Genomic DNA, 25,496 nt, shown 5'->3' with positions numbered 1-25,496 from the left:
AATGTAAGATATTAGTAAGCGGGGAAACTGGGTGAGGGCATATGAGAAGTCCACGATTTTCACAAATATTATTCAAATCTTAAAGGGTTACAATGGAAAAGCTCAAATTAAAGTCTATTGACAGTTTCAAAATTAAAAAAAAAAAAAGACAACGAAACTTTGGAGAAAAGATGCTGAGTGTGTTTAAAAAAGGGCAAAACCAATACAATATTGTAAAGTAAAAAAGAAAAAAAAAGAAAAAGACACAATTTAAAAAAAAAAAAAAAAAAGGAAAAAGAAAGGAAACCAAATGCAAGCACACAGAACCTGTAAGTCTGAAACAACCCTTGCTAAATTATCTTCAGCTTTTCCTCTCCCTTAACCTCCAACCCCATAGAATATACTAACTGGGCCTCTTCCACCACAGAAACATCTCTGGATCCACTTTTTTATCAAGCCCCACAAACACTACCCTGATCCAACCTCATGATGTTTTGCCTGGATATGGGAAGAGCCACCACCTGGAGGCCAGGGGTAGACCTGGAACCCTGTATTGCCCAAAATCCACTTTAAGACGATTGCCAGTGTTATCTGCCACAGAAGAAGTCTGGCAAGTTCCAGCACGGGTCAGTGTCTTGCCAAAGATAAAAGAGTCCAGAGCAAACCTTTAGCTGTGCATACATGAGAGTGTGCTCAGTCGCACAGCCATATCCGACTCTTTGCGACCCCATGGAATGCAGTCCCCCGGGCTCCTCTGTCCGTGGGATTTCCCAGGCAAGAATACTTGAGTGGACTGCCATTTCCTCCTCTAGAGTACCTTCCCACCCAGGGATCAAACTTGCGTCTCCCACATTGCAGGCGGATTCTTTAACAGAGCCTCCAGGGAAGCCATGAGGAAACACAGGGCCTTCTCAGAAGAGCAGAACATTCACTGAGACTCCTTAAGCCAGGGGAGGCGCCTGTCCAATCGCTGATGCCCTGGGCAAGATCAGCTTGGGAACAGGGTGGTGTGTTTCCACACAGAGGCTGTTGCAGAAGATGCTGGATCCTGGAATTGACCTCCAGAAAAGTCGGTGGGGGACAGGGGGCAGTTTGGGCCTCCTAGCAGCCAAAGGCCTGAGGTTCTTATGTACCCAGAGCAAGAACCCAACCACACCTAACAGTCATATCCAATAAGGGGCATGAGGAGTACCTGTTATGAGAGCTGTCACGTATCCATCCTGGAGTGAAACCTGGGGCTGTGGTCCTGGCCTTGGCCCCAGAGCACGGATGTCCTCATGGAGGCCGGGGTGGCAGCTCACCTGCAGCAGCATCTGCTCCCCCCTCCCTCTCCTGGCCAGTCCCGGGCAAGTCAGATGGGATCCCCAGGGCCTTGCTGCTTCCACCTCTCTGGGGCAGCCGACCCTCTGCACAGCCTGCACCCCTGGGAGGCCAGATTCCTCTCCTCCCTGGTTCCTTTCCAAATCCTCATTGGAGTCTGTGGCCTCTGGCACCTAGGAGAGCGTCCTGGGTACGATCCCTGCCATCTGCTAGAGCCTGTCCTCTGCTCAAACAGCCCGACTGGCTCCTAGCTGTCTCCACGGGTGGCTGACCAGACACCCCTCTGCCTCTCTTACTCAGGCTCAAAAGCCATGACCTAACAGTCACATTCAAAGACCCTGAGTTTACTCCAACACGTGGGATTCCACAGGGAATGGTCTGATACACCTCAGGATTATATAGATGTGCCCCGCACATCCATGGCAATGATTACTACTGACCCACCATGAGGAGACTCGCCCAGGGGCTGCGTCAAGTCCTGCGGGTTCGAGATGAAGCACCGTGGAAGGCGATGCTGCCCTGGGACTTCCAGATAAAGATACACACATGAGGTCATCAGGACCAGGGCCTAAGCCGTTCTCAGTGGGGGAGGGTGGGGGAGGGGGGCAGGCAGGACAAAACCCAAGGCCAGGTTCTGAGGGAGAGGGGGCACTGTGGGCAGCAGGGGTGGGAGGCCTCATGACTGGGGCCCATGGGGAGTATGCTCCCAACCCCAACAGAGACCTTTGGCAGCTGGCTGCTGTCCTCCTGATGGGAGACCGGGCAGAGCCCCGAAGGGGCTTTCAGTGCCTCTCACCGGGGGTGGTGGCAGGCTGTGGGTGGGGGTGGGTGGAATTCCTTCAGCCAGCTCCCTGTGGGCCAGCCTCTCTCAAGGATCAGAAGTGCAGGACTTTAGTCTCTGGGAGAGAAGCCTCACTCAGAGTTGTCTATGTCTGTGTGTTGTCCTGACTTGATGATTAACTCCCAGGCACCCGTGTCCCTTCAAAACAAATGGTCGTGACAAAAAAAAAAAAAATGCTTCTTTTCCAAATTCACTGGTCACGGGTCATCACATGACCCTTCCAAAGTGAAGAGGCCTTGGCAGGGCCGTGTCCCCATGTGTGCATGGAGAGAGGAAGACAAGAAGTGACTGAACACCTGCTGCTGCTGCTGCTGCTAAGTCGCTTCAGTCGTGTCCGACTCTGCGCCACCCCACAGACAGCAGCCCACCAGGCTCCCCCGTCCCTGGGATTCTCCAGGCAAGAACACTGGAGTGGGTTGCCATTTCCTTCTCCAATGCATGCAAGTGAAAAGTGAAAGTGAAGTTGCTCAGTCATGTCCGACTCGTAGCGACCCCATGGACTGCAGCCTACCAGGCTCCTCCATCCATGGGATTTTCCAGGCAAGAGTACTGGAGTGGGGTGCCATTGCCTTCCCCAACTGAATGCCTGACAGCTCTCCAATTCCACACTGCCTAGCAGATGCTCAACAAAGAGCAGCGGTTAGAACTTATAATGACACAATCTCCTTTGTTTTGGGGAAGAGAGTCTGAGCAGGTCACACGGGTCTTGAAATTCTCAACCATTTCCAAGTGTCCACTGACTATGTGGCAGATGCCACGTACGCGGCCAGAATCACATCTGTTCCCGTTGTTCTCTGGCACTCAGCAGGGAGAGCGGCCCCTTCAGCCCCCTGCACCCACCCGCACACCGCACTGCAGTAACCTCACCACCTCCTTAGGCCCGGAACTCGCTCCTGTCATTTGATGCCAGGCACAGCCTTAACCTGTTGAGTCTCTGCTGCCTCCACACTTCTGAACCTGCCTGAAGCCACGGACACTGGTGGATGTTGCATCTTTTCTGGCTAGTACGTATCTCTTTTGTCATTTGGATCTCAGACTCTGAGTCTAAGATAAATAAAAAAAAACCGTCAAAATCGCTGCTCTGTGTGTTTTCCTCTTAGGGGTTATATTATTCAACCTGGGTGTATGCATGTGTTTGAGGGGTGCGGAGCAGTGTCTTTCCCAGCTGGGAATCAAAGTTCCCAGGATCCAGTCACCCAGCAGGATTTCTCCACTTGGCAGCTTCTCTTCACTCATTTCATCCCTCTGAAATCTAGAGCATGTGCACAAGTGGCCAAAATAAAGTCCAGATGACCAAATAAATGGTCATTTCAATATACTTGGTAATCCGCTTTCCCAGGACAGAGAGTAGAGGGCCAGCCCAGGGACTGCTGGGCCATACTTCAAAGCAACATTTGCTCTTCTCCAGGATTCCAAGCAGATGGTGGGGCAGTGGTAGAAAACACGTCCTTTTCCCCTGTGGTCAACACCAATGCAACAACAGTCAGGACCCCTTCTTTCCTGCCCGAGAAAGAGATCTCTCTGTGTTTTATCCAAGATGCAAAAGGATACCTCACAGCGATGATCTGTTTCAGACTTTCCCGTCACCCCCAAGACACACTGCCTGCAAGTCTGAGGGATGCCACCACGCAGCCTCATCACGATCACCTCCCACAGAAGGAACCCAGCTTCCCAAAGCCCCCAGAACGCCCTGGCTCAGACACTGACATTCCAGCATTCCTCTAGGAGCCTGACCGCCCCGCCCTGTGTTGCCTGGTTTAGTGTGACTAGGGGACTTCTCTCCACCTTCTTCGTGTGACTACGGCTCCTAGATCATCGCTCATGGTGTGGGGGGTGTCCGGCTTCTCCTAGTGTCCCCACTGCTAACCCAGCCTTTCATGGAGCAGTGGCTCCATAAAGGTCTTCAGAATACACAAGCCAGTGAGCGGGGGGCTCAATTCATTATCTGCTGATTCCTTAAATAACCCAGGCAAATCCAAATGAACAAGAGATTATTTAGTTTTTGAAAATGACACACAAGAAGGACAGAACCATGAATTCACTACAATTACTTTTATCATCTCTTCCATCATCAATATTACTGCTAAGCAAGCTCACTTTTCCACAACAGTTCTAATTCCAATTCCATTGCATCCTGTTCAGGACCACAAAATACAATGGAAGAGTTTCCGATCTCTTTTACGAAACAGCAAAACTCTTGCTCACGAACTGGGTAAGCACAAACGCACTGTGATCAGCATCATTCATGAAGCTAAGACACTGAAGTCTATTTAGCCTTCTATGAAAACAATCAAAGTTTGAAAATTTTCTAAGGAGAACTGGTGAATCTCCACGTCATCGTACAGAACAGGAATGCAAAGAAGCTGATACACTGGTTCCCCAAACTGCCCCAGGCCCTCACTTCTGAGAAGGCTGACCGCAACCTCTTCAATCTCAGAGCCAAGGATCACCTGGATGCTGCTCTGGCTCAGGCCACCTCATCCTCCTCCCTTGCAGCCTCTGCAGACTGCAGTGGGAAGGTCCTCAAAGCCCTTTGTTTGACCCTGAGCAGAAATGCCATGACTTCCCACTTGCTGGTCTCCGCATAAGCCCGGGGACCCCACAGGAACTCATAGCGAGCAGGGTGGCTGTAAGGCACCTGCCGGTACTCCAGGTACCCCTCCTGCACCCACGCGTGGGTCAGAAGCGCCCTGGGCTCCCCAAAGATGCAGTGCACACTCCCGACACACACACCCAATCTGCTGAGTGCTCCCCAGACCTTCTCCTCAGGGGCACGGTCTCCATTCCGCATGATCAGGTTAAGGACCAGCACCAGGAGGCCAGCCTTGGGGATGCTCTGCCCACTGTTCAGCATTGCGTTGCAGGTGAGGCCCAGGATGGGGACCATGATGTAGATGTGCTCCCTGGGGTCCACCTCCTTCACTTCCACGCCAAAGACCAGCTGCAGGCACTGCGAGGCTTGGTTGAAGACCACCGGGAAGTATTCCTGGTTATCCCTGAGGACCTTATTCAGCATTTCCGCCTGGGAGGTCAGCTCCTTGGCTCGATACTTGAGGAGCAGGAACTTCATTAGGCTAGCTATCATCTCATTCAGCGCTTCCTGGGGCAAGGACTCCCCAGTGCCTAAGGAGGACACTGTGGGGGAGGAGGCCGAGGCGGATGCAGCCACCCCTGCCTCAGCCCCCAAGAGCTGCACATTCACCGGGCCCTGGGCCTCGCCAGGGTCCTGAAAATCTTCCTCGGGCTTGCTCAGTTCACTCATCTCGACCACGAGCGCGATACCTGGGATCAAACCACAGACAGGAGTCAGCCAGGGTGACAGATGGGGACCACAGGCCAGGCTGGGGGAGAGAGGGGCTGTGAATGGCCTCAGCTGAGCACCACACCCTGGGCGGACTGACACAGGCAACCTACAGGTCTCCTCTTGAGGGCTGGGTGCTCTCAGACCTCACAGGGGCAAGCCTCCAGGGCAGCCAGTCCCCTGGCTACCGGAAGGAGGAAGTGAGGTGGCTCCGCAGGGTGCAGTCAGCACAGTCCAAGATTTCCAAGGCTGACAAGGTGGGGGATTAGGCCCTTGTGGGGTCCCTTCTGTTCTGGGGTGGGGAGCCCCTGGTGCACACTCAGGGTACCCTCCTCACCTTGACCCCTGGTACTGCCTGGACCTCCTCTGCCCTCTGACCTCAGGACACCAGCTGCAGCCCTCTGCCTTCGCCTCCTGGTTCCTGCAGCTCCTGTGAGAAAAAGGGAGGGGGCAGCTCGGGGGTATCCTGTGGCACTGCCCTGAGCCTTCTGTGACAGTACGAGGGGTGGACTCTGTGAGGTCCCCCCAGTTGTGTGGCGGGAGGTCCCCTCAGGGCTCCCTTGTAGTGCTCACCTTGCCCCTGGCACGACCTGGTCCCTCCCCTCTGGGGACCTGCATGGAAATTCAGAACAAGATCCCAGCCTCCACAGAAAGCGCTGAGGGGCTCCACACGCTGCCGAACCTGCCCAGGGCTTCCTGTGGGTCCTAGGCTGGGGAGATGCTCGGTCATCAGCTCCTCCTCACGTCCTGCCTGGCCTCCCAGCACTGACCACAGGGGTGGGGGTCTGCTTAGTCCTCCCTCGGGTTTGGGGAGTTCAGCCTCTGCCGACCTGAAGCCTCTGCCCTCCGCCCAGAAAAAACCTCACCTCCCGAGGTCCCTAAGCCAGAAGTCAAGAAACTGCTCACCCCACTCTAGGGCCTCCAAGAGTCCCCACAAGGGCTAGGATCCCTGCCTCCCTGTTGGGGTCTTTCCGCCTCAGTCCATCCTTGCATGCAGCCTGGCCCTCAGGCAGGACCGGAGACTGTCCCGTCCGCCATTTTGAGACCCCTCCGCTTTCACAAGATCCCCAGTCTCTCTGAGACCAGCATGTGAGAAAGGCAGACAGACAGAATGTGCTCCCAGGGCCGACTACAGGGGCGGGGATCTGTGGGGTTCCGTCGGTCCTCATGCAGGGTCCCCTCAGTCCTCCTTCAGGCACCTCACCTGCCTCCGGCCGGGACCTGGGATTCTCGCCTCTCCCCAGCTGAAGCCCCGCCCCTTATACCAGGGCCCCAGTCTCTCCAAGACCCGGATGTCAGGAAGTCAGACCATGCCTGCTGCGCTCATCCTACCCCCACAGTTGCCCTGGACTGACGGCAGAGATGAGCTTCTCTGAGGTGTCCTCTGATTGGAGTTCAGGGTCCTCTAGTTCCTCCTCAGGGTCCTCAACCTGACACCCCACCAGACCTGGGAATTGGACCACCTAAGGCTCCGCCCCATATGCAAGGTCCCCAGTCTGAGATCCGGACGTCAGGAAGTCAGGCCGCCTAACCAGGTCTCCAGTCTGAGATCAGGATATGAGGAAGTGAAACCCCGCACATTGGGCTCATCCTACCCCAGGGCCGCCAAGGACCGGCAGCAGCTACAAGCTTCTCTGAGGTCTCCTCCGATTGGGGTCCAGAGCCCGCTCAGTCCTCCCTCAGGGTCCTCAACTTGAAACTCTGGAGGAGCCGGGCTTCTTCCCTCTGCTCACCTGAGGCCACGCCCCCTTTCCCAGGTCCCCAGTTTCTCTGAGACCTGGATGTCAGGAAATGCAACATGTGCTCATCCACCCTCTGTGCTCCCTGAGCCTTGATGTGAGGGTCCCGCCTCTGGTCAACACAAAGGGCATCCCCAGATCTGTCAGGGCTCAAGATGTGGTCCCTGAGGGATGATGAAAGGCAACCCCACTGATCCCTGCCCCTGCTGTCAGCCCTGGGCCACCCTGGTGGTGGGATGAGCACTTGGCAGCCTGTTCTGACTTGCGCATCTGCGTCTCAGAGACATTAGGCAACTGTTAGACGGGGCAGGGCCTCAGATGGGCAGGCGGGAAGATCTTAGTTATTTTGAGGGTCAAGGTGAGGACACTGAGGGAGGACTCAGGGGCTGCTGGACCGCAGAGCAGAGTGGGCCCTGGGAGGACACAGGGCAGACGAACCATGCTGTGTTTCCTGACATCCGGGTGTCAGAGAGACTGGGGACCTGGTATAGGGGGCTGACTTCCTGACATCCAGGTCTCAGAGAAACTGGGGTCCTGACATAAGGGATGGGGCATGAGTGGGGAGAGGAGAGAATCCAAAGTCCTACACAGAGACAAGTTGAGGTCCCTGAGGGACGACTGAAGGGACCCCAAGTGAAGACTCTAGGGACCCCAAGGTGAGACTGATGGAACCCCACAGATCTCAGCCCCTGTTATCGGCCCTGGGAGCCCTCGGGGTGAGAAGAGCACACTTGGTCTGTCCTGTCTTCCTGAGATCCGGGTCTGTGAGAGTAGGGACCTGGTGTGAGGAGCAGGGACCTCTTCCCACCTTTCCTGGTGGGGAGAGGACAGAGCCTAGGTCCACCAGAAGTCAAGGTGAACACCCTGAGTGAGGACTGAGGGTAGTCAGATCTCAGACCAGAGGGAACCCTGGTAGTCCCCAGGCAGGACGACCTCATGCCGCATTGCCTGACATCCCTGTCAGAGAGACAGGTGAAAGCAGCAGAGCCTCCAGATTGCAGACAGGACACTTGCAGGTCTTGCCTGGAGTACAGGCTCCATGCGAGGAGGGACAGAGGCAGTTAGACCCCAACAGGGAGGGATCTTGGCCCTTGCAGGAGGGTCTTGGAGGGCCCAGAGCAGGGTGAGCAGGGTGAGCAGTTTCTTGACATCTGGCCTAGGGACCTCGTGAGATGAGGTTTTTCGGGTGGAGTGCGGATGGCTTCAGGTTAGCAGAGGCTGGACACACCAACCCTGATGGAGGACTAAGCAGACCCCCGCCCCTGCGGTCAGTGCTGGGAGGCCAGGCAGGACGTGAGGAGGAGTTGAGGACCGAGCATCTCCCCAGCCTAGGACCCGCGGGATTCCCTGGGCAGGTGCAGCCTCATGTGGGGCCCCTCAGCACTTTTTGTTCAGGCTAGGGTCTTGTTCTGAGTTTCCTCGCAGGTCCCCAGAGGGTAGGGGCCAGATTGTACCAGGGGAAAGGTGAGCACTGCAAGAGAGCCCTGAGGGGACCTCCCACCACACAAAACTGAGGGGACCTCACAGAGTCCACTGCTCGTACCGTCAGAGAAGGCTCAGGGCTGTGCCACAGGATACCCCCAGCTGCCTCCTCCCTTTCTCTCACAGGAGCTCCAGGAACCAGGAGGCAAAAGCAGAGGTCTGAGGGCCATGTCCTGAAGTCAGAGAGCAGAGGTGGTCCAGGCAGTACCAGGAGTCAAGATGAGGAGGGTGCCCTGAGTGTGCACCAGGGGCTCCCCATCCCAGAACAGAGGGGACCCCACAAGGGCCTAATCCCACTACCTTGTCAGTTGTGGAAATCTTGGACTGTGCTGACTGCACCCTGGGGAGACACCTCACTTCCTTCTTCAGGTAGCCAGGGGACTGGATGCCCTGGAGGCTTGCCCCTGTGAAGTCTGAGAGCACCTTTCAAGAGGAGATGTGTAAGTGGCCTGTGGCCGTCCAGGCTGTGGTTTTCAGCTGAGGCTGTTCACAGCCCCTCTCTCCACCATCCAGGCCCGTGGTCCCCATATGTGCCCATCTCCCCCCCCCCCCACCCCCGCCTCACTCCTGCCTCAGGCTGTGGTTTGATCCCAGGCATCGCCCTCATGGTCGAGATGAGTGAGCTGAGCAAGCCCGAGGAAGAACTTAGGACCCAGGCCCAGGGCCCAGTGGAGGCTCAGCTCTTGGGGCCTGAGGCAGGGGAGACTGCATCTGCCCCCCCACCAGTCTCTGCCCTTGCCCCCGGTAGCTCTGAATGAGATGGTGGCCAACCTGATTAAGTTCCTGCTGCTCAAGTATCCAGCCAAGGAGCTGACCTCCCAGGTGAAAATGCTAAAGAAGGCCCTCAGGGATAACCAGGAGCACTTTCCGGCAGTCTTCAGCCAAGCCTCACAGTGCCTGCAGCTGGTCTGTGGTGTGGAGGTGAAGAAGGTGGAACCCAGGGAGCACATCTACATCATGGTCCCCACCATGGGCCTCACCTATGATGTGATGCTGAACAGTGGGCAGGGCCTGCCCAGGGCCAGCCTCCTGGTGCTGGTCCTCAGCCTCATCATGTGGAATGCAGACCACGCCCCTGAGGAGAAGGTCTGGGGAGCACTCAGCAGGATGGGTGTGTGTGTCAAGAGTGAGCACTGCAACTTTGGGGAGCCCAGGGAGCTGCTTACCCACACGTGGGTGCAGGAGGGGTACCTGGCATACCGGCAGGTGCCTGACAGCCACCCTGCCCGCTCTGAGTTCCTGTGGGTTCCCCAGGCCTATGCGGAGACCAGCAAGTGGGAAGCCATGGCATTTCTGCTCAGGGTCAAACAAAGGGCTTTGAGGGCCTTCCCACCCCTGTCTACAGAGGCTGCAAGGGAGGAGGACGAGGCGGCCTGAGCCAGAGCAGCATCCAGGTGATCCTTCCCTCTGTGATTGAAGAGGGAGAGATCAGCCTTCTCAGAAGTGCTGGCCCAGGCCAGTTGGGGAAACTGGTGTATAGCATCTTTGGGTTCCTGTTCTCTATGATGACATGGGGATTCATCTGTTTTCTTTAGAGAACTTTCAAACTTTGATTATTTTCGTAGAAGGCTAAATAGACTTCAGTGTCTTAACTTAGTGAATGATGTTGATCACAGTGTGTTTGTACTTACCCAGTTCAAGAACAAGAGCTTCACTGTTTTGTAAAAGAGACTGGAGACTCTTCCATTGTGTTTTGTGGTCCTGAACAGGATGCAATGGAATTGGAATTGGAACTGTTGTGGAAAAGTGAGCCTACTTAGCAGTAATATTGATGCAGGAAGAATTAGATGATAAAAGTAATTGTAGTGAATTCATGGTTCTGTCCTTCTTGTGTGTCATTTTCTAAAACTAAATTATCTCTCTCTATTTGGATTTGCCTGGGTTATTTTAGGAAGTAGCAGATAATTAATTGAGCCCCCTGCTCACTGGCTCGTGTATTCCAAAGACCTTTATGGAGCCTCTGCTCTGTGAAATGCTGTGTTAGCAGTGGGGACACTAGGAGAAGCAGGACACCCCCACACCTAGAGTGACGGTCTAGGAGCTGCAGTCACATGAGGAAGGTGGAAAGACATCCCCTAGTCGCAATGAACAATGCAACCCAGGGCGGGGTGGTGGGGTTACAGGAGGAGTGTTGGGCTGTTGGTGCCTGAGCCAGGGTGGTTTGGAGCTTGGGAAAGCTGGGTTCCTTCTGTGGGAGGTGATTGTGATGAGGCTGGGTGGTGGCAGCCCTCAGACTTGCAGACAGTGTGTCTGGGGGGTGACGGGAAATTCTGAAATGGATCATTGCTGTGAGGTGTCCTTTTGCATCTTGGATAAAGTCCAGAGAGATCTCTTTCTTGGGCAGGAAGGAAGGGGCCCTGGCTCTTGTCACATTGCTGTTGATCACAGGGGCAAATGAGGTGTTTTCATACCCCATGCTGCTGCTAAGTCACCTCAGTCGTGTCCGACTCTGTGCGACCCCATAGACGGCAGCCCACCAGGCTCCCCCGTCCCTGGGATTCTCCAGGCAAGAACACTGGAGTGGGTTGCCATTTCCTTCTCCAATGCATGAAAGTGAAAAGTGAAAGTGAAGTCGCTCAGTCGTGCCCAACTCTTAGTGACCCCATGGACTGCAGCCTACCAGGCTCCTCCATCCATGGGATTTTCCAGGCAAGAGTACTGGAGTGGGGTGCCATTGCCTTCTCCGTACTCCAAGACTAGGTACGGGTAAAATATCAGACAAATCCCAATCAAGGGACATTGTACAAAACATCTACTGAGTACTCCTCAAAACTGTCAATATCATCCAAAACAAAGAAATGTTAAAGCTATGGGGAAGCCAAGGAGACATTACAACTAAATGTTAGGCTGGTTTCCTGGCCAGGATCCTGGAGTGGGTAAAACCTATAGAAATCTGAGTAAAGTATGGGCTTTAGTTGATAATAAATAATGCATCAATACTTCCTCATTAATACTTCCTCAGTAATTCCTCAGTAATAAATGTATCATATTAATGTAAGATATTAGTAAGCGGGGAAACTGGGTGAGGGCATATGAGAAGTCCACGATTTTCACAAATATTATTCAAATCTTAAAGGGTTACAATGGAAAAGCTCAAATTAAAGTCTATTGACAGTTTCAAAATAAAAAAAAAAAAAGACAACGAAACTTTGGAGAAAAGATGCTGAGTGTGTTTAAAAAAGGGCAAAACCAATACAATATTGTAAAGTAAAAAAGAAAAAAAAAGAAAAAGACACAATTTAAAAAAAAAAAAAAAAAAGGAAAAAGAAAGGAAACCAAATGCAAGCACACAGAACCTGTAAGTCTGAAACAACCCTTGCTAAATTATCTTCAGCTTTTCCTCTCCCTTAACCTCCAACCCCATAGAATATACTAACTGGGCCTCTTCCACCACAGAAACATCTCTGGATCCACTTTTTTATCAAGCCCCACAAACACTACCCTGATCCAACCTCATGATGTTTTGCCTGGATATGGGAAGAGCCACCACCTGGAGGCCAGGGGTAGACCTGGAACCCTGTATTGCCCAAAATCCACTTTAAGACGATTGCCAGTGTTATCTGCCACAGAAGAAGTCTGGCAAGTTCCAGCACGGGTCAGTGTCTTGCCAAAGATAAAAGAGTCCAGAGCAAACCTTTAGCTGTGCATACATGAGAGTGTGCTCAGTCGCACAGCCATATCCGACTCTTTGCGACCCCATGGAATGCAGTCCCCCGGGCTCCTCTGTCCGTGGGATTTCCCAGGCAAGAATACTTGAGTGGACTGCCATTTCCTCCTCTAGAGTACCTTCCCACCCAGGGATCAAACTTGCGTCTCCCACATTGCAGGCGGATTCTTTAACAGAGCCTCCAGGGAAGCCATGAGGAAACACAGGGCCTTCTCAGAAGAGCAGAACATTCACTGAGACTCCTTAAGCCAGGGGAGGCGCCTGTCCAATCGCTGATGCCCTGGGCAAGATCAGCTTGGGAACAGGGTGGTGTGTTTCCACACAGAGGCTGTTGCAGAAGATGCTGGATCCTGGAATTGACCTCCAGAAAAGTCGGTGGGGGACAGGGGGCAGTTTGGGCCTCCTAGCAGCCAAAGGCCTGAGGTTCTTATGTACCCAGAGCAAGAACCCAACCACACCTAACAGTCATATCCAATAAGGGGCATGAGGAGTACCTGTTATGAGAGCTGTCACGTATCCATCCTGGAGTGAAACCTGGGGCTGTGGTCCTGGCCTTGGCCCCAGAGCACGGATGTCCTCATGGAGGCCGGGGTGGCAGCTCACCTGCAGCAGCATCTGCTCCCCCCTCCCTCTCCTGGCCAGTCCCGGGCAAGTCAGATGGGATCCCCAGGGCCTTGCTGCTTCCACCTCTCTGGGGCAGCCGACCCTCTGCACAGCCTGCACCCCTGGGAGGCCAGATTCCTCTCCTCCCTGGTTCCTTTCCAAATCCTCATTGGAGTCTGTGGCCTCTGGCACCTAGGAGAGCGTCCTGGGTACGATCCCTGCCATCTGCTAGAGCCTGTCCTCTGCTCAAACAGCCCGACTGGCTCCTAGCTGTCTCCACGGGTGGCTGACCAGACACCCCTCTGCCTCTCTTACTCAGGCTCAAAAGCCATGACCTAACAGTCACATTCAAAGACCCTGAGTTTACTCCAACACGTGGGATTCCACAGGGAATGGTCTGATACACCTCAGGATTATATAGATGTGCCCCGCACATCCATGGCAATGATTACTACTGACCCACCATGAGGAGACTCGCCCAGGGGCTGCGTCAAGTCCTGCGGGTTCGAGATGAAGCACCGTGGAAGGCGATGCTGCCCTGGGACTTCCAGATAAAGATACACACATGAGGTCATCAGGACCAGGGCCTAAGCCGTTCTCAGTGGGGGAGGGTGGGGGAGGGGGGCAGGCAGGACAAAACCCAAGGCCAGGTTCTGAGGGAGAGGGGGCACTGTGGGCAGCAGGGGTGGGAGGCCTCATGACTGGGGCCCATGGGGAGTATGCTCCCAACCCCAACAGAGACCTTTGGCAGCTGGCTGCTGTCCTCCTGATGGGAGACCGGGCAGAGCCCCGAAGGGGCTTTCAGTGCCTCTCACCGGGGGTGGTGGCAGGCTGTGGGTGGGGGTGGGTGGAATTCCTTCAGCCAGCTCCCTGTGGGCCAGCCTCTCTCAAGGATCAGAAGTGCAGGACTTTAGTCTCTGGGAGAGAAGCCTCACTCAGAGTTGTCTATGTCTGTGTGTTGTCCTGACTTGATGATTAACTCCCAGGCACCCGTGTCCCTTCAAAACAAATGGTCGTGACAAAAAAAAAAAAAATGCTTCTTTTCCAAATTCACTGGTCACGGGTCATCACATGACCCTTCCAAAGTGAAGAGGCCTTGGCAGGGCCGTGTCCCCATGTGTGCATGGAGAGAGGAAGACAAGAAGTGACTGAACACCTGCTGCTGCTGCTGCTGCTAAGTCGCTTCAGTCGTGTCCGACTCTGCGCCACCCCACAGACAGCAGCCCACCAGGCTCCCCCGTCCCTGGGATTCTCCAGGCAAGAACACTGGAGTGGGTTGCCATTTCCTTCTCCAATGCATGCAAGTGAAAAGTGAAAGTGAAGTTGCTCAGTCATGTCCGACTCGTAGCGACCCCATGGACTGCAGCCTACCAGGCTCCTCCATCCATGGGATTTTCCAGGCAAGAGTACTGGAGTGGGGTGCCATTGCCTTCCCCAACTGAATGCCTGACAGCTCTCCAATTCCACACTGCCTAGCAGATGCTCAACAAAGAGCAGCGGTTAGAACTTATAATGACACAATCTCCTTTGTTTTGGGGAAGAGAGTCTGAGCAGGTCACACGGGTCTTGAAATTCTCAACCATTTCCAAGTGTCCACTGACTATGTGGCAGATGCCACGTACGCGGCCAGAATCACATCTGTTCCCGTTGTTCTCTGGCACTCAGCAGGGAGAGCGGCCCCTTCAGCCCCCTGCACCCACCCGCACACCGCACTGCAGTAACCTCACCACCTCCTTAGGCCCGGAACTCGCTCCTGTCATTTGATGCCAGGCACAGCCTTAACCTGTTGAGTCTCTGCTGCCTCCACACTTCTGAACCTGCCTGAAGCCACGGACACTGGTGGATGTTGCATCTTTTCTGGCTAGTACGTATCTCTTTTGTCATTTGGATCTCAGACTCTGAGTCTAAGATAAATAAAAAAAAAACCGTCAAAATCGCTGCTCTGTGTGTTTTCCTCTTAGGGGTTATATTATTCAACCTGGGTGTATGCATGTGTTTGAGGGGTGCGGAGCAGTGTCTTTCCCAGCTGGGAATCAAAGTTCCCAGGATCCAGTCACCCAGCAGGATTTCTCCACTTGGCAGCTTCTCTTCACTCATTTCATCCCTCTGAAATCTAGAGCATGTGCACAAGTGGCCAAAATAAAGTCCAGATGACCAAATAAATGGTCATTTCAATATACTTGGTAATCCGCTTTCCCAGGACAGAGAGTAGAGGGCCAGCCCAGGGACTGCTGGGCCATACTTCAAAGCAACATTTGCTCTTCTCCAGGATTCCAAGCAGATGGTGGGGCAGTGGTAGAAAACACGTCCTTTTCCCCTGTGGTCAACACCAATGCAACAACAGTCAGGACCCCTTCTTTCCTGCCCGAGAAAGAGATCTCTCTGTGTTTTATCCAAGATGCAAAAGGATACCTCACAGCGATGATCTGTTTCAGACTTTCCCGTCACCCCCAAGACACACTGCCTGCAAGTCTGAGGGATGCCACCACGCAGCCTCATCACGATCACCTCCCACAGAAGGAACCCAGCTTCCCAAAGCCCCCAGAACGCCCTGGCTCAGACACTGACATTCCAGCATTCCTCTAGGAGCCTGACCGCCCCGCCCTGTGTTGCCTGGTTTAGTGTGACTAGGGGACTTCTCTCCACCTTCTTCGTGTGACTACGGCTCCTAGATCATCGCTCATGGTGTGGGGGGTGTCCGGCTTCTCCTAGTGTCCCCACTGCTAACCCAGCCTTTCATGGAGCAGTGGCTCCATAAAGGTCTTCAGAATACACAAGCCAGTGAGCGGGGGGCTCAATTCATTATCTGCTGATTCCTTAAATAACCCAGGCAAATCCAAATGAACAAGAGATTATTTAGTTTTTGAAAATGACACACAAGAAGGACAGAACCATGAATTCACTACAATTACTTTTATCATCTCTTCCATCATCAATATTACTGCTAAGCAAGCTCACTTTTCCACAACAGTTCTAATTCCAATTCCATTGCATCCTGTTCAGGACCACAAAATACAATGGAAGAGTTTCCGATCTCTTTTACGAAACAGCAAAACTCTTGCTCACGAACTGGGTAAGCACAAACGCACTGTGATCAGCATCATTCATGAAGCTAAGACACTGAAGTCTATTTAGCCTTCTATGAAAACAATCAAAGTTTGAAAATTTTCTAAGGAGAACTGGTGAATCTCCACGTCATCGTACAGAACAGGAATGCAAAGAAGCTGATACACTGGTTCCCCAAACTGCCCCAGGCCCTCACTTCTGAGAAGGCTGACCGCAACCTCTTCAATCTCAGAGCCAAGGATCACCTGGATGCTGCTCTGGCTCAGGCCACCTCATCCTCCTCCCTTGCAGCCTCTGCAGACTGCAGTGGGAAGGTCCTCAAAGCCCTTTGTTTGACCCTGAGCAGAAATGCCATGACTTCCCACTTGCTGGTCTCCGCATAAGCCCGGGGACCCCACAGGAACTCATAGCGAGCAGGGTGGCTGTAAGGCACCTGCCGGTACTCCAGGTACCCCTCCTGCACCCACGCGTGGGTCAGAAGCGCCCTGGGCTCCCCAAAGATGCAGTGCACACTCCCGACACACACACCCAATCTGCTGAGTGCTCCCCAGACCTTCTCCTCAGGGGCACGGTCTCCATTCCGCATGATCAGGTTAAGGACCAGCACCAGGAGGCCAGCCTTGGGGATGCTCTGCCCACTGTTCAGCATTGCGTTGCAGGTGAGGCCCAGGATGGGGACCATGATGTAGATGTGCTCCCTGGGGTCCACCTCCTTCACTTCCACGCCAAAGACCAGCTGCAGGCACTGCGAGGCTTGGTTGAAGACCACCGGGAAGTATTCCTGGTTATCCCTGAGGACCTTATTCAGCATTTCCGCCTGGGAGGTCAGCTCCTTGGCTCGATACTTGAGGAGCAGGAACTTCATTAGGCTAGCTATCATCTCATTCAGCGCTTCCTGGGGCAAGGACTCCCCAGTGCCTAAGGAGGACACTGTGGGGGAGGAGGCCGAGGCGGATGCAGCCACCCCTGCCTCAGCCCCCAAGAGCTGCACATTCACCGGGCCCTGGGCCTCGCCAGGGTCCTGAAAATCTTCCTCGGGCTTGCTCAGTTCACTCATCTCGACCACGAGCGCGATACCTGGGATCAAACCACAGACAGGAGTCAGCCAGGGTGACAGATGGGGACCACAGGCCAGGCTGGGGGAGAGAGGGGCTGTGAATGGCCTCAGCTGAGCACCACACCCTGGGCGGACTGACACAGGCAACCTACAGGTCTCCTCTTGAGGGCTGGGTGCTCTCAGACCTCACAGGGGCAAGCCTCCAGGGCAGCCAGTCCCCTGGCTACCGGAAGGAGGAAGTGAGGTGGCTCCGCAGGGTGCAGTCAGCACAGTCCAAGATTTCCAAGGCTGACAAGGTGGGGGATTAGGCCCTTGTGGGGTCCCTTCTGTTCTGGGGTGGGGAGCCCCTGGTGCACACTCAGGGTACCCTCCTCACCTTGACCCCTGGTACTGCCTGGACCTCCTCTGCCCTCTGACCTCAGGACACCAGCTGCAGCCCTCTGCCTTCGCCTCCTGGTTCCTGCAGCTCCTGTGAGAAAAAGGGAGGGGGCAGCTCGGGGGTATCCTGTGGCACTGCCCTGAGCCTTCTGTGACAGTACGAGGGGTGGACTCTGTGAGGTCCCCCCAGTTGTGTGGCGGGAGGTCCCCTCAGGGCTCCCTTGTAGTGCTCACCTTGCCCCTGGCACGACCTGGTCCCTCCCCTCTGGGGACCTGCATGGAAATTCAGAACAAGATCCCAGCCTCCACAGAAAGCGCTGAGGGGCTCCACACGCTGCCGAACCTGCCCAGGGCTTCCTGTGGGTCCTAGGCTGGGGAGATGCTCGGTCATCAGCTCCTCCTCACGTCCTGCCTGGCCTCCCAGCACTGACCACAGGGGTGGGGGTCTGCTTAGTCCTCCCTCGGGTTTGGGGAGTTCAGCCTCTGCCGACCTGAAGCCTCTGCCCTCCGCCCAGAAAAAACCTCACCTCCCGAGGTCCCTAAGCCAGAAGTCAAGAAACTGCTCACCCCACTCTAGGGCCTCCAAGAGTCCCCACAAGGGCTAGGATCCCTGCCTCCCTGTTGGGGTCTTTCCGCCTCAGTCCATCCTTGCATGCAGCCTGGCCCTCAGGCAGGACCGGAGACTGTCCCGTCCGCCATTTTGAGACCCCTCCGCTTTCACAAGATCCCCAGTCTCTCTGAGACCAGCATGTGAGAAAGGCAGACAGACAGAATGTGCTCCCAGGGCCGACTACAGGGGCGGGGATCTGTGGGGTTCCGTCGGTCCTCATGCAGGGTCCCCTCAGTCCTCCTTCAGGCACCTCACCTGCCTCCGGCCGGGACCTGGGATTCTCGCCTCTCCCCAGCTGAAGCCCCGCCCCTTATACCAGGGCCCCAGTCTCTCCAAGACCCGGATGTCAGGAAGTCAGACCATGCCTGCTGCGCTCATCCTACCCCCACAGTTGCCCTGGACTGACGGCAGAGATGAGCTTCTCTGAGGTGTCCTCTGATTGGAGTTCAGGGTCCTCTAGTTCCTCCTCAGGGTCCTCAACCTGACACCCCACCAGACCTGGGAATTGGACCACCTAAGGCTCCGCCCCATATGCAAGGTCCCCAGTCTGAGATCCGGACGTCAGGAAGTCAGGCCGCCTAACCAGGTCTCCAGTCTGAGATCAGGATATGAGGAAGTGAAACCCCGCACATTGGGCTCATCCTACCCCAGGGCCGCCAAGGACCGGCAGCAGCTACAAGCTTCTCTGAGGTCTCCTCCGATTGGGGTCCAGAGCCCGCTCAGTCCTCCCTCAGGGTCCTCAACTTGAAACTCTGGAGGAGCCGGGCTTCTTCCCTCTGCTCACCTGAGGCCACGCCCCCTTTCCCAGGTCCCCAGTTTCTCTGAGACCTGGATGTCAGGAAATGCAACATGTGCTCATCCACCCTCTGTGCTCCCTGAGCCTTGATGTGAGGGTCCCGCCTCTGGTCAACACAAAGGGCATCCCCAGATCTGTCAGGGCTCAAGATGTGGTCCCTGAGGGATGATGAAAGGCAACCCCACTGATCCCTGCCCCTGCTGTCAGCCCTGGGCCACCCTGGTGGTGGGATGAGCACTTGGCAGCCTGTTCTGACTTGCGCATCTGCGTCTCAGAGACATTAGGCAACTGTTAGACGGGGCAGGGCCTCAGATGGGCAGGCGGGAAGATCTTAGTTATTTTGAGGGTCAAGGTGAGGACACTGAGGGAGGACTCAGGGGCTGCTGGACCGCAGAGCAGAGTGGGCCCTGGGAGGACACAGGGCAGACGAACCATGCTGTGTTTCCTGACATCCGGGTGTCAGAGAGACTGGGGACCTGGTATAGGGGGCTGACTTCCTGACATCCAGGTCTCAGAGAAACTGGGGTCCTGACATAAGGGATGGGGCATGAGTGGGGAGAGGAGAGAATCCAAAGTCCTACACAGAGACAAGTTGAGGTCCCTGAGGGACGACTGAAGGGACCCCAAGTGAAGACTCTAGGGACCCCAAGGTGAGACTGATGGAACCCCACAGATCTCAGCCCCTGTTATCGGCCCTGGGAGCCCTCGGGGTGAGAAGAGCACACTTGGTCTGTCCTGTCTTCCTGAGATCCGGGTCTGTGAGAGTAGGGACCTGGTGTGAGGAGCAGGGACCTCTTCCCACCTTTCCTGGTGGGGAGAGGACAGAGCCTAGGTCCACCAGAAGTCAAGGTGAACACCCTGAGTGAGGACTGAGGGTAGTCAGATCTCAGACCAGAGGGAACCCTGGTAGTCCCCAGGCAGGACGACCTCATGCCGCATTGCCTGACATCCCTGTCAGAGAGACAGGTGAAAGCAGCAGAGCCTCCAGATTGCAGACAGGACACTTGCAGGTCTTGCCTGGAGTACAGGCTCCATGCGAGGAGGGACAGAGGCAGTTAGACCCCAACAGGGAGGGATCTTGGCCCTTGCAGGAGGGTCTTGGAGGGCCCAGAGCAGGGTGAGCAGGGTGAGCAGTTTCTTGACATCTGGCCTAGGGACCTCGTGAGATGAGGTTTTTCGGGTGGAGTGCGGATGGCTTCAGGTTAGCAGAGGCTGGACACACCAACCCTGATGGAGGACTAAGCAGACCCCCGCCCCTGCGGTCAGTGCTGGGAGGCCAGGCAGGACGTGAGGAGGAGTTGAGGACCGAGCATCTCCCCAGCCTAGGACCCGCGGGATTCCCTGGGCAGGTGCAGCCTCATGTGGGGCCCCTCAGCACTTTTTGTTCAGGCTAGGGTCTTGTTCTGAGTTTCCTCGCAGGTCCCCAGAGGGTAGGGGCCAGATTGTACCAGGGGAAAGGTGAGCACTGCAAGAGAGCCCTGAGGGGACCTCCCACCACACAAAACTGAGGGGACCTCACAGAGTCCACTGCTCGTACCGTCAGAGAAGGCTCAGGGCTGTGCCACAGGATACCCCCAGCTGCCTCCTCCCTTTCTCTCACAGGAGCTCCAGGAACCAGGAGGCAAAAGCAGAGGTCTGAGGGCCATGTCCTGAAGTCAGAGAGCAGAGGTGGTCCAGGCAGTACCAGGAGTCAAGATGAGGAGGGTGCCCTGAGTGTGCACCAGGGGCTCCCCATCCCAGAACAGAGGGGACCCCACAAGGGCCTAATCCCACTACCTTGTCAGTTGTGGAAATCTTGGACTGTGCTGACTGCACCCTGGGGAGACACCTCACTTCCTTCTTCAGGTAGCCAGGGGACTGGATGCCCTGGAGGCTTGCCCCTGTGAAGTCTGAGAGCACCTTTCAAGAGGAGATGTGTAAGTGGCCTGTGGCCGTCCAGGCTGTGGTTTTCAGCTGAGGCTGTTCACAGCCCCTCTCTCCACCATCCAGGCCCGTGGTCCCCATATGTGCCCATCTCCCCCCCCCCCCACCCCCGCCTCACTCCTGCCTCAGGCTGTGGTTTGATCCCAGGCATCGCCCTCATGGTCGAGATGAGTGAGCTGAGCAAGCCCGAGGAAGAACTTAGGACCCAGGCCCAGGGCCCAGTGGAGGCTCAGCTCTTGGGGCCTGAGGCAGGGGAGACTGCATCTGCCCCCCCACCAGTCTCTGCCCTTGCCCCCGGTAGCTCTGAATGAGATGGTGGCCAACCTGATTAAGTTCCTGCTGCTCAAGTATCCAGCCAAGGAGCTGACCTCCCAGGTGAAAATGCTAAAGAAGGCCCTCAGGGATAACCAGGAGCACTTTCCGGCAGTCTTCAGCCAAGCCTCACAGTGCCTGCAGCTGGTCTGTGGTGTGGAGGTGAAGAAGGTGGAACCCAGGGAGCACATCTACATCATGGTCCCCACCATGGGCCTCACCTATGATGTGATGCTGAACAGTGGGCAGGGCCTGCCCAGGGCCAGCCTCCTGGTGCTGGTCCTCAGCCTCATCATGTGGAATGCAGACCACGCCCCTGAGGAGAAGGTCTGGGGAGCACTCAGCAGGATGGGTGTGTGTGTCAAGAGTGAGCACTGCAACTTTGGGGAGCCCAGGGAGCTGCTTACCCACACGTGGGTGCAGGAGGGGTACCTGGCATACCGGCAGGTGCCTGACAGCCACCCTGCCCGCTCTGAGTTCCTGTGGGTTCCCCAGGCCTATGCGGAGACCAGCAAGTGGGAAGCCATGGCATTTCTGCTCAGGGTCAAACAAAGGGCTTTGAGGGCCTTCCCACCCCTGTCTACAGAGGCTGCAAGGGAGGAGGACGAGGCGGCCTGAGCCAGAGCAGCATCCAGGTGATCCTTCCCTCTGTGATTGAAGAGGGAGAGATCAGCCTTCTCAGAAGTGCTGGCCCAGGCCAGTTGGGGAAACTGGTGTATAGCATCTTTGGGTTCCTGTTCTCTATGATGACATGGGGATTCATCTGTTTTCTTTAGAGAACTTTCAAACTTTGATTATTTTCGTAGAAGGCTAAATAGACTTCAGTGTCTTAACTTAGTGAATGATGTTGATCACAGTGTGTTTGTACTTACCCAGTTCAAGAACAAGAGCTTCACTGTTTTGTAAAAGAGACTGGAGACTCTTCCATTGTGTTTTGTGGTCCTGAACAGGATGCAATGGAATTGGAATTGGAACTGTTGTGGAAAAGTGAGCCTACTTAGCAGTAATATTGATGCAGGAAGAATTAGATGATAAAAGTAATTGTAGTGAATTCATGGTTCTGTCCTTCTTGTGTGTCATTTTCTAAAACTAAATTATCTCTCTCTATTTGGATTTGCCTGGGTTATTTTAGGAAGTAGCAGATAATTAATTGAGCCCCCTGCTCACTGGCTCGTGTATTCCAAAGACCTTTATGGAGCCTCTGCTCTGTGAAATGCTGTGTTAGCAGTGGGGACACTAGGAGAAGCAGGACACCCCCACACCTAGAGTGACGGTCTAGGAGCTGCAGTCACATGAGGAAGGTGGAAAGACATCCCCTAGTCGCAATGAACAATGCAACCCAGGGCGGGGTGGTGGGGTTACAGGAGGAGTGTTGGGCTGTTGGTGCCTGAGCCAGGGTGGTTTGGAGCTTGGGAAAGCTGGGTTCCTTCTGTGGGAGGTGATTGTGATGAGGCTGGGTGGTGGCAGCCCTCAGACTTGCAGACAGTGTGTCTGGGGGGTGACGGGAAATTCTGAAATGGATCATTGCTGTGAGGTGTCCTTTTGCATCTTGGATAAAGTCCAGAGAGATCTCTTTCTTGGGCAGGAAGGAAGGGGCCCTGGCTCTTGTCACATTGCTGTTGATCACAGGGGCAAATGAGGTGTTTTCATACCCCATGCTGCTGCTAAGTCACCTCAGTCGTGTCCGACTCTGTGCGACCCCATAGACGGCAGCCCACCAGGCTCCCCCGTCCCTGGGATTCTCCAGGCAAGAACACTGGAGTGGGTTGCCATTTCCTTCTCCAATGCATGAAAGTGAAAAGTGAAAGTGAAGTCGCTCAGTCGTGCCCAACTCTTAGTGACCCCATGGACTGCAGCCTACCAGGCTCCTCCATCCATGGGATTTTCCAGGCAAGAGTACTGGAGTGGGGTGCCATTGCCTTCTCCGTACTCCAAGACTAGGTACGGGTAAAATATCAGACAAATCCCAATCAAGGGACATTGTACAAAACATCTACTGAGTACTCCTCAAAACTGTCAATATCATCCAAAACAAAGAAATGTTAAAGCTATGGGGAAGCCAAGGAGACATTACAACTAAATGTTAGGCTGGTTTCCTGGCCAGGATCCTGGAGTGGGTAAAACCTATAGAAATCTGAGTAAAGTATGGGCTTTAGTTGATAATAAATAATGCATCAATACTTCCTCATTAATACTTCCTCAGTAATTCCTCAGTAATAAATGTATCATATTAATGTAAGATATTAGTAAGCGGGGAAACTGGGTGAGGGCATATGAGAAGTCCACGATTTTCACAAATATTATTCAAATCTTAAAGGGTTACAATGGAAAAGCTCAAATTAAAGTCTATTGACAGTTTCAAAATTAAAAAAAAAAAAAGACAACGAAACTTTGGAGAAAAGATGCTGAGTATGTTTAAAAAAGGGCAAAACCAATACAATATTGTAAAGTAAAAAAGAAAAAAAAAGAAAAAGACACAATTTAAAAAAAAAAAAAAAGGAAAAAGAAAGGAAACCAAATGCAAGCACACAGAACCTGTAAGTCTGAAACAACCCTTGCTAAATTATCTTCAGCTTTTCCTCTCCCTTAACCTCCAACCCCATAGAATATACTAACTGGGCCTCTTCCACCACAGAAACATCTCTGGATCCACTTTTTTATCAAGCCCCACAAACACTACCCTGATCCAACCTCATGATGTTTTGCCTGGATATGGGAAGAGCCACCACCTGGAGGCCAGGGGTAGACCTGGAACCCTGTATTGCCCAAAATCCACTTTAAGACGATTGCCAGTGTTATCTGCCACAGAAGAAGTCTGGCAAGTTCCAGCACGGGTCAGTGTCTTGCCAAAGATAAAAGAGTCCAGAGCAAACCTTTAGCTGTGCATACATGAGAGTGTGCTCAGTCGCACAGCCATATCCGACTCTTTGCGACCCCATGGAATGCAGTCCCCCGGGCTCCTCTGTCCGTGGGATTTCCCAGGCAAGAATACTTGAGTGGACTGCCATTTCCTCCTCTAGAGTACCTTCCCACCCAGGGATCAAACTTGCGTCTCCCACATTGCAGGCGGATTCTTTAACAGAGCCTCCAGGGAAGCCATGAGGAAACACAGGGCCTTCTCAGAAGAGCAGAACATTCACTGAGACTCCTTAAGCCAGGGGAGGCGCCTGTCCAATCGCTGATGCCCTGGGCAAGATCAGCTTGGGAACAGGGTGGTGTGTTTCCACACAGAGGCTGTTGCAGAAGATGCTGGATCCTGGAATTGACCTCCAGAAAAGTCGGTGGGGGACAGGGGGCAGTTTGGGCCTCCTAGCAGCCAAAGGCCTGAGGTTCTTATGTACCCAGAGCAAGAACCCAACCACACCTAACAGTCATATCCAATAAGGGGCATGAGGAGTACCTGTTATGAGAGCTGTCACGTATCCATCCTGGAGTGAAACCTGGGGCTGTGGTCCTGGCCTTGGCCCCAGAGCACGGATGTCCTCATGGAGGCCGGGGTGGCAGCTCACCTGCAGCAGCATCTGCTCCCCCCTCCCTCTCCTGGCCAGTCCCGGGCAAGTCAGATGGGATCCCCAGGGCCTTGCTGCTTCCACCTCTCTGGGGCAGCCGACCCTCTGCACAGCCTGCACCCCTGGGAGGCCAGATTCCTCTCCTCCCTGGTTCCTTTCCAAATCCTCATTGGAGTCTGTGGCCTCTGGCACCTAGGAGAGCGTCCTGGGTACGATCCCTGCCATCTGCTAGAGCCTGTCCTCTGCTCAAACAGCCCGACTGGCTCCTAGCTGTCTCCACGGGTGGCTGACCAGACACCCCTCTGCCTCTCTTACTCAGGCTCAAAAGCCATGACCTAACAGTCACATTCAAAGACCCTGAGTTTACTCCAACACGTGGGATTCCACAGGGAATGGTCTGATACACCTCAGGATTATATAGATGTGCCCCGCACATCCATGGCAATGATTACTACTGACCCACCATGAGGAGACTCGCCCAGGGGCTGCGTCAAGTCCTGCGGGTTCGAGATGAAGCACCGTGGAAGGCGATGCTGCCCTGGGACTTCCAGATAAAGATACACACATGAGGTCATCAGGACCAGGGCCTAAGCCGTTCTCAGTGGGGGAGGGTGGGGGAGGGGGGCAGGCAGGACAAAACCCAAGGCCAGGTTCTGAGGGAGAGGGGGCACTGTGGGCAGCAGGGGTGGGAGGCCTCATGACTGGGGCCCATGGGGAGTATGCTCCCAACCCCAACAGAGACCTTTGGCAGCTGGCTGCTGTCCTCCTGATGGGAGACCGGGCAGAGCCCCGAAGGGGCTTTCAGTGCCTCTCACCGGGGGTGGTGGCAGGCTGTGGGTGGGGGTGGGTGGAATTCCTTCAGCCAGCTCCCTGTGGGCCAGCCTCTCTCAAGGATCAGAAGTGCAGGACTTTA

General features: G+C 54.6%; 4 protein-coding genes across 4 annotated transcripts; 2 read left to right on the top strand and 2 right to left on the bottom strand.

Annotated features, from left to right (window-relative positions):
- Positions 1 to 4,114: 4,114 nt before the first annotated feature.
- On the bottom strand, positions 4,115 to 6,638 carry LOC139181026 (melanoma-associated antigen 8-like). The gene is made up of 3 exons (XM_070783732.1): positions 6,015 to 6,638; positions 5,779 to 5,871; positions 4,115 to 5,422 (listed from the first exon to the last, which is right to left on the bottom strand). Exons 1-3 carry the CDS (start codon positions 6,169 to 6,171, stop codon positions 4,608 to 4,610), a joined length of 1,065 nt encoding a protein of 354 aa, XP_070639833.1. The 5' UTR covers positions 6,172 to 6,638; the 3' UTR covers positions 4,115 to 4,607.
- Positions 6,639 to 9,047: 2,409 nt separating this feature from the next.
- Positions 9,048 to 10,039, top strand: LOC139181494 (melanoma-associated antigen 10-like). The gene is made up of 3 exons (XM_070785022.1): positions 9,048 to 9,102; positions 9,239 to 9,280; positions 9,411 to 10,039. Exons 1-3 carry the CDS (start codon positions 9,048 to 9,050, stop codon positions 10,037 to 10,039), a joined length of 726 nt encoding a protein of 241 aa, XP_070641123.1.
- A 5,728-nt stretch (positions 10,040 to 15,767) lies between these two features.
- Positions 15,768 to 18,291, bottom strand: LOC139181089 (melanoma-associated antigen 8-like). Its single transcript, XM_070783867.1, has 3 exons — positions 17,668 to 18,291; positions 17,432 to 17,524; positions 15,768 to 17,075 (listed from the first exon to the last, which is right to left on the bottom strand). Exons 1-3 carry the CDS (start codon positions 17,822 to 17,824, stop codon positions 16,261 to 16,263), a joined length of 1,065 nt encoding a protein of 354 aa, XP_070639968.1. The 5' UTR covers positions 17,825 to 18,291; the 3' UTR covers positions 15,768 to 16,260.
- Positions 18,292 to 20,700: 2,409 nt separating this feature from the next.
- Positions 20,701 to 21,692, top strand: LOC139181493 (melanoma-associated antigen 10-like). The gene is made up of 3 exons (XM_070785021.1): positions 20,701 to 20,755; positions 20,892 to 20,933; positions 21,064 to 21,692. The coding sequence occupies exons 1-3, from the start codon at positions 20,701 to 20,703 to the stop codon at positions 21,690 to 21,692; spliced, it is 726 nt and encodes a 241-aa protein (XP_070641122.1).
- The last annotated feature ends 3,804 nt before the right edge of the window (positions 21,693 to 25,496 follow it).

The sequence above is a fragment of the Bos indicus genome, chromosome X (genome assembly GCF_029378745.1).
Source record: "Bos indicus isolate NIAB-ARS_2022 breed Sahiwal x Tharparkar chromosome X, NIAB-ARS_B.indTharparkar_mat_pri_1.0, whole genome shotgun sequence".
NCBI lineage: Eukaryota > Metazoa > Chordata > Mammalia > Artiodactyla > Bovidae > Bos > Bos indicus.
Note: the sequence above shows the minus strand (reverse complement) of the source record. Positions and strands in the feature narration are given on the sequence as shown.